This window comes from Vigna unguiculata, chromosome 8, assembly GCF_037176805.1.
Source record: "Vigna unguiculata cultivar grain cowpea cultivar isolate G323 ecotype 2 chromosome 8, ASM3717680v1, whole genome shotgun sequence".
NCBI lineage: Eukaryota > Viridiplantae > Streptophyta > Magnoliopsida > Fabales > Fabaceae > Vigna > Vigna unguiculata.
The window spans coordinates 23,310,951-23,319,600 of record NC_140799.1 but is presented as its reverse complement, the minus strand read 5'-3'; the positions used below and the strand labels follow the sequence as shown (position 1 = coordinate 23,319,600).

Below are 8,650 nucleotides of genomic sequence, written 5' to 3'. Positions count from 1 at the left end.
AGAATCATTTTTAGGGAAGGGTAGCCTTCTCTGTTTAGAAAAATGACAAGTAGAACAATTATCCACTTTATTGTATTGAATGTAAGGACATTTCAGTTTCAATATGGCTAATCTATCATTAGACAAGTGGCCTAATCTATCTTGCCAAAAATTTCTAGAAACAGTATTACAAATCTTTGAATTATGGGTATACTCACCAGCATTGTTCAACACATAAAGACCACCATCAATTTTAGTTGTACCAATCTTCTCCTTGTGTTTCAATCCTAGGTAAAACAATAGTCAGTAGCAAAAACAAACTCAACATTATGACATAAAATGAGTTTAGAAATTGAAATCAAGTTGTACCCAAAAGACGGTATAAAAAGAACATTTTCTAAAATCAATTTTCTTTCAATCTCACAGAACCTGTATGAGTAGCTGTAACTTGAGTTTTATTTGGAAGATTAATGATCAATGGTTCAATCTTCATGTATGAAAAGTTGTTCAAGGAGCAAGAAACATGATCCCTAGCTCCTGAGTCTACAATCCAAACATTCATTTTATTCATTTCATAAGAATTAATGGAGATTTTACCAAAATTGGCAACTAAAGTGTTGATCTGGCTTGTGTGTGTCTCATTGCTCTGGGTATCTTTATTTTTCAAAGGCAAAAGAGCCGTCAGGGCTTGGAATTTTTGTTGAGTTAGGCGAACATATTACTCGATCTTACCTTCTTGAACTCCTTCTTGCTTGACTTCAGCAGCTTTAACAAAATTAATCTTGTTGTTATTGAAAAATTTGTGTTCCGGAGGAAATCCATGTTTTCTGTAGTGTAGCAGACTTCTATGGTGTGACCACTACGACCACAATGAGTGCACATCTTCCTTGAGTTATTATTGATACCTTTGCTTTCATAACCTTGTGGGTATCCAATCTTTCTATAGAAATTAAACTTAACGTGGCCAGATTTACCACAATGACTACAACTTAGATGATTACTTGCGGCATTGATCTTTATATCAGAATCCACTAGTGTAAAATAGGCTTTTTATACCGGTTATAGCATCGGTATAGATGCAGGTGGTATAGAATGTTTGATCTTTCTACAGCGGTTCCATGATAGGTATAAAAAAATTATTTTTTATACCATTTCTAAAAACCGGTATAGAAAGTCTTCTTGGAAATGGAAAGTTATGTAAAAAAAAAATGACTTACTACACCGATTATAGTTCCAACCGGTATAAAAAATTACACATTTTACACCAAGTATGATCTTAACCGGTATAAAAAGTGATTTATTATTTTTTTATGAAACATTCGTTTATGCTTCTTACCACATACCAAACCTGTATATAATTACCCAAAACATCCAGAAAACAAATTTCATTCAATCTAATATTTACTTGAAATAGAATCTATTGTTTATATGAAATATAATACTACTCCAAAACGAATATAAGTCATAAAACACCTAACATCATCTTATATACTGTATGTAATAACCCAAAACATCCAGAAAACAAATCTCATTCAATCTAATATATACATGAAATAGAATCTAATGTTTATATAAAATATAATACTACTCCAAAACAAATTACTATATAAGTCATAAAACACCTAACATCATCTTATATAAACACTTAAAAGAAACGAAGCCCACTGCTCACGAACTTCCTTCAAGACTCCTTGATCCATTGGAGATGTGTCATTGAAAATCTACACAATGAATAGTTGAGTCAACAATCTTTTAGTGATAAATACTTAAGATGTGATTTATAAATTGTACATATTACCATATCCCATGAGTCAACAATGTTTGCGGATATGATTCTATGCATGTGCCTCATGGTATAATATCCACACTCATAGCTTCCCGGTTGACGTGAGCACTACAAGTTAAATTCATATAATGTCATAAATTTGATAATTGTATTTCAACAGTTTGAAGATTAACTACTTACAGTTGGCGCAATGAACTGCAACTTCTTTCTAGAAGTGATTTGTTGTCCCTGCAACCTAGAATGAGCCTCAACCGCTCTGTAAAATTTAATGTATGTTGAAATTTTGCCTAATATGGAACTTAGTAAAATTAAATTATATAACACAAAAAATAAGTTAATAAAAAAAACTTACGCTTGTAAAGTACTTTTAATTTTCAGAGTGTTAGGCTTCTTGTGTAATGAACACAAAAGAACCACAACATACTTCTGAGGAAGAATTACCAACAACTGCCAATGACCCCTACAGATTCAAATACCATTATATAGAATTAAGTTCTACATAAATATAATTTAATGTATAAAAGACATTCTTACTACTGCAAATAAGGCGCTAAGTACACTTCTTTTTTCCCAACATCAAATGCCTCTAATAGGTACTTTTGAACCTCTTCACTTTTATTTCCAACACCTTGAATGGCAATAGGATCAATAAATCCATATATGTGATCATTCTTCTTCTCAGTGCATCTACGATGTAAATACCTTAAACATTGAAAATAAATAATATAAGAATAACATATTGAATATATTCAAACTTCATAAAAGTAATAAAAGTTTACTTACAACAACCAAAGTTGTATTACTGATATACATAACATATCAGTGCCAGAGAGAACTTCAAAAATATCCTTTTGACATATAAAAAAAGGGGTGTTGAAGGTCCTATTTGTGGCTTGGGGAGGCATTTCTAATTGTATAGGTTGCAAGGCGATAGTCGCTGCCATTGCACCAAGTCGTTCTAGAATTGTCTGTTGTGGTAATGATTCATTCACATCTTCCTTTTCTTGTACTCTAATCTGCTATACATATTTAAAGTATTAAATAACATTAGTATACACCGATGTAAATAAATGCATAATTAAAACAAGTAAGGACAATTACCTCCTTTGCAATTACTTTTGCTAATCTAACTGGCCAAAGGATAAAATTTCCAGGGGCCTGCCCCACTGTCTTAACCTCTTGAGTGGGCACTGGGACTAGAGCAGTAGCATCTCGAACATCTACAACCACTACTCTCATCATATCATCTGCAATGGTTGCATGGTGTATGGTTGACCCCAATGCATACATTTTACCTAAGGTAACCAAATAATATTTGTAAAATAAATAAGACAATATAGTTAGGCTAAAACAAATACATGCAAAACAATATAATTAGACAAATTACCTAAAGCCACCAAGGACTGTAGGAGATCATCAATGAACAACTTGTAATCTGCATCACCAATGAGAGAAGCCTCTTCAAGAGGAACATCACAACTCCCCTTTATGCTTACACAAATAATAGAAGGTTGTTGATGAGGATTACAAGGCTGGGCTGAGGGAGAGGCTAACTCTGCTCTCATGTCTGATAATAATTGTGCCTTCATATCAAAGTACTTTTTCTTCATCTCCTTCTTAATCTCCTCCCTAATTTCCTCCCTCATTTGTTCTCTCATTTCTTCTTTGATGGACATGATAACTTCCTCATTGATATTTACTTTATTATGATTAGCTGATGGAGGACCAAAGAATTGACGGATGCCTACAAATTTTCCAACACCAGGAACACGTCCAGGATGCTCTGGACGACCAATGGCAACTGCCAATATGTCCTCACGCCCCTGTGGAATGAATGATCCTTGTGTGCTTTGCTCGACCAGTTCATCCTACAACACAAAAACTTTAAGTTAAGATTAAAAAAAATATATTAATACACATCTAAAAATAAATTAGTTTGAGTTACTTACAATACGCCTAGCTACGCTTTCTGTTTCTACAGATATGTAATCCCCTGTTGGTTTTTGACGAGCTCTTTTCCATTTATATTGTATACATATTTTATAGAAATCAGTTGGATTTCTTTTGCATTTGGGAGATGGATTTCAAGTTTTCTTATGTTTAATAAATTTAGGTTAAGTATCCTAGAAGTTGGAAATGGGACAATGGTACTTCAATTTTTGTGAATGAAAAACTCTATTGATAGCTTTAAAAAAGGAAATTTTGTGCTTTAAAAAAAGAAAGATTTTGTAATGAATGCTATTATGAAATAAAGTTAGGTGTCTCGTCTTTCCTCGGTCATGACTTTTGGAGGAAAACTGGGCGATTCCAAGGCTGTTATGTGCGTTTAATTGAATGATAAAGTAGGATAAAAGTTGAAATTGGGGCCATCATACGTTGATTTTTATGCAAATATTAGAACTTTACATACGCAAATGAAAATACTTTTTGCTTTCTTAACATTATCATCAGCTTTATGTAATAAAAAATAAGAGCTGCATGTAAGGTTGTGTGAAAAGAAGAACTATTATTTATATACAGGATATTGAATCCACATAAAATGGAATTAATGGTGGAAAAACAACCTTGTATAAATTTTTGTACACAATATAACTAATATTAAAACGAAACATGTTTGTAATATATGTACTTTAAAACATACTCTATTATGTTTTATGTATAAAAGACAAAACTATCGGGAAACAAGAAAAGAGTTAACTGGTGAATAAAAAAAGATGATTGCATCATCATTAGCCATGAAAGAAAATATGAGAAACATGACATCCCATGTTTTGCCAAACTATTTGTGCTGGGAAATTTGTCTCCCAGAATATGTGTTCCTCAGAAATTATAAACCTCTGATTTCATCAACTAGCTAGAGCATATATATATATACATATATATATATATATATATATATATATATATATATATATATATATCTTAGGGCTAAACCACATAATCTTAGTTGAACTCATATTATCTACCTACCTACCTTCCTATTTATCTATCTGCTATCTATATATTCACATAAAAAATTGATATGCAACTTTAAGGTTTTAAAGAATATTCACGTAATCATATAGAAAAAGTAGAATATAAAAGTTACCTGAAAGCAATGGATATTAGGTTATCTTGTTTGTAATGGCTTCAGATCAAAACTTTGAACCTACCCACCTATGAAGAATATGAAAGAAATAAAGATGAAGTGAACCACATGAATTGTAGTTTTTAAAACAATGAACAAGAAGGGATAAAATGTACCAATTAACTTGAACTGAGAAAGATGAAGAGCGTGAAGAAAAGCCATACACAAGTTTATGAGCACATAAATAAATGGGTCAAGTTAGAATGTTCTCCTATAACCCTTCATTGTGGTCATCACGTACGGCATGAACATCATCTACTTCATTGTCGACATTCAAGGTCGGCATATTTGACGAGAAGGATGGAGTTTCGCTAATATCAAGTATCAATTCATCAATGTAATCAGTATAATGTATGGTTCTGCCTTGGAGAACCACTGACCATCTTTTGTTAGCGGGATCAGTGACATAAAACACTTGTTTTGCTTGAGATGCCATGATGAATGGCTCTTTAGTATAACCTTCCTTTTCTAGGTCAACCAAGGTAAAACCTAGATCATCAGTCTTCACGCCAGTATTACCATCAACCCACTTACATTTAAAAATAGGTACTCTGAAACTTGTGTAATCTATTACCCAAATATCTTCAATTACACCAAAGTAGCACATTGAGGTCATAATCGGATATTTATCCTTTGAACTTGAGAAATGCATTGATTCAGCTACAACCATTACTCCACTATTCTGTGTGGTGCTTTTTTCATCTTCGTCTTTTGTATGAAATGTATAATTGTTTATATCATACCCACTCCAGCATAAGACATCATAGTTTGGCTCACTTGCTAGCCAATTTAATGTATCAGAAGTTGTATTGTCATTTTGAACCTGTTGTTTGAACCACTTCAAAAAAGTTTTGTTGTGCTCATTAATGACCCACTTTTGAGACATTCGTAGATTATTTCTCTTCACAATATCTTTATGAGCACTTAAATAGGGGATGACTTCTTTAGTGTTATTCAATATATATAAATGTGCTTGGAGAACTTCATCTCTACTCAGAGTTATAACTTTTGCACTTCGAGTACCCTTACCAGCACCTCTTTCATGGTAACGAGACTTCAGTACCCCTATAGCTTCAACTTGTGATAAGTAGTCTGTACAGAACTCAATAGCTTCCTTTGCAATATATCTTTCAACAATTGATGCTTCTGGACGATATTGGTTCTTTACATACCCTTTCAATATCTTCATGTATCGTTCAATAGGGTACATCCATCGTAAGAATATTGGACCACAAATTCTAACTTCTCGGACTAAATGAATAATTAGATGGACCATAATATCAAAGAATGATGGAGGAAAGTACATCTCCAACTGACACAATATGAGTACAGCCTCATCTTCTAACTGATCCAACTTCTCAATATCGATAACCTTACTACATATTGCATTAAAAAAGAAGCACAATCTTGTTAAGGTATATCTAACATTCTTAGGCAATATGCCTCGAATAGCCACTGGTAGAAGTTGTTGCATCAATACATGACAATCATGAGATTTTAACCCAAGTAATTTTAGATCTTTCATGGATACAAGTCTTTTAAAATTGGAAGAGTAACCTAGTGGAACTTTCACACCTTGTAAAATCTCACAAAAACTTCTCTTCTCTTGTTTAGACAATGTGTGACATGCTGGAGGCAAGTATGTTCGCTTACCATGTGATTATGGAGCTAATTGTTCTCTTATACCCATTTCAACTAAGTCCAAACGAGCATTTAGACCATCTTTCGTCTTGCCTTGAATATTGAGGAGTGTTCCGATAATACTATCACACACATTTTTCTCTACATGCATAACATCTATACAATGTCTCACATCAAGCACCCTCCAATATGGGAGATCAAAGAAAATTGATCTTTTCTTCCACATGTTGCTTGAAGTGCCTTTATTTTTCATCTTTCCAAACACATCCCCAATGTCTTTCACACGCTCATATACTTGTGATCCACTTAAAACCATTGGAGCTAATTCATTTTCTTGACACCCATTAAATGCTTTCTTCAATTTACGATATGGATGGTTTGTACTAAGAAATCTTCTATGTCCAAGGTATACTGTTTTCCTTCCATGTTGTAGTTGATGGTGACATGTGCCTTCTTCACATATAGGGCATGCTTTGTGACCCTTAGTGCTATATCCACTTAAATTACCATATGCTGGAAAGTCATTGATTGTACAAAATAACATGGCATGCAACTTGAATGAATCACTAGTGTACCCATCAAACATATCAACACCCTCCTCCCATAACATCTTCAAATCTTCAACTAATGGGGTTAAATAAATATCAATGTCGTTTCCTGGTTGTCTTGGACCCGAGATCATCAAGGATAACATAACATATTTGCGTTTCATGCACAACCAAGGAGGTAAATTTTAAATCACTAATAGAACAGGCCATGAACTATGTTTACTGCTCAAGTTACCATATGGATTCATTCCATCTGTAGCAAGTCCAAATCTAATGTTCCTTGAATCATTGGAGAAATTTGGGAACATGGAATCAATTTTCTTCCATTGCAAACCATCTGCCGGATGTCTCAAATGGCCATCTGTTGTACGTCCATCTACATGCCATCTCATGAGTTTTGCATCATTTGCATTGCTGAATAAACGTTTCAACCGTGGAACTATAGGAAGATACCACAAAACTTTCACCGGAGGACCCTTACTATCAGATTCAAACTCACTATGTTTCTGTTTGTATCGTGACACCCCACATCGTGGACATTGATGTAACATGGCTAACTCCTTCCTGTACAAGACACAATCGTTTGGGCATGCATGAATTTTTTGATACTCCATACCCATCGGACACAATATCTTCTTCGCATCATAATTGCGTGTTGGCAACGTGTTACCTTTAGGAAGCATGTCACTCAACAACTCAAGTAATTCCGTGAAGCTTTTATCAGTCCACCCATTTCTTGCCTTCACATTGAACAATTTTAATACCGCTGACAATCGAGTATACTTAGTGCATTCTGCGTACAGAGGTTTTTCTGCGTCATTGCACAAATTGTCATACACATTTGCACGTTGAAAGGAATCATGTCCAATATCACGAATCATTTCCTCCATTCGATCATCCATCTCTAGATCAACTTCTTTTACTTCAAACACATCTACACTTGGCATGTCTATTAATTCACCATGCCATATCCACTTTGTGTAGCTCTTTAAGAAACCATCACAAAGAACATGCTCTTGAATAACGTCAGTTGGCAGTTTTCTCTCATTCAAACAATTAACACACGGGCAGTAGAATTTTCCATTATTATCCGGAACATTCATATTTGCAAATTCAAGAAATTCTTCTACTCCGTTCTCATATTCATTTGTTGTGCGTAAAAAATTTATCCAACTCCGATCCATTGTTGTGTGTATAAATTAACACCACTACTTTTGGTTAGAGCTCAGAAACAGCCAAACACGTAGTCCAATCTGTGAACTCAACATTACCATCATTTAATATAACATAACAACTCATTTGACTACATCACTACATCATTATACAAAATAGGGCAGAAAATCATGTAGTAAACAATTCTATAGAAGAAACAAGCAGTCTCTGCCAGAAACAAAGAACTACGACATCAAACACAAGGCAGCACACTAACAATTATATCAACAGCCGAATATTGATTCATGAAACATAAACTACGAATATGTGCAACCAGTTGCGAATTGCAAAATATAGCAAAAAGCATCATCATGGGCATATAGTTAGAATCTGGACTCTTTCTTTTTTGCATGCATG

The 8,650-nt window shown here is 33.9% G+C and overlaps 1 protein-coding gene and 2 pseudogenes across 2 annotated transcripts; all 3 read right to left on the bottom strand.

Moving 5' to 3' along the window:
* Positions 1-1,560: 1,560 nt before the first annotated feature.
* On the bottom strand, positions 1,561-3,441 carry LOC146884261 (uncharacterized; annotated as a pseudogene). Its single transcript, XR_014984042.1, has 8 exons — positions 3,153-3,441; positions 2,867-3,060; positions 2,549-2,781; positions 2,300-2,467; positions 2,118-2,225; positions 1,946-2,021; positions 1,778-1,873; positions 1,561-1,700 (listed from the first exon to the last, which is right to left on the bottom strand). The product of XR_014984042.1 is annotated as an uncharacterized LOC146884261 (transcript).
* Positions 3,442-4,933: 1,492 nt separating this feature from the next.
* On the bottom strand, positions 4,934-6,417 carry LOC146884260 (uncharacterized; annotated as a pseudogene).
* Positions 6,418-7,266: 849 nt separating this feature from the next.
* LOC146884259 (uncharacterized) lies at positions 7,267-8,265 on the bottom strand. Its single transcript, XM_085665376.1, has one exon. It carries the CDS (start codon positions 8,263-8,265, stop codon positions 7,267-7,269), a length of 999 nt encoding a protein of 332 aa, XP_085521502.1.
* Positions 8,266-8,650: the final 385 nt, after the last annotated feature.

Coding starts and splice junctions, on each gene's coding strand:
- LOC146884259 (XM_085665376.1), bottom strand. CDS start 8,265: ATGGATCGGAGTTGGATAAATTTTTTACGCACAACAAATGAATATGAG.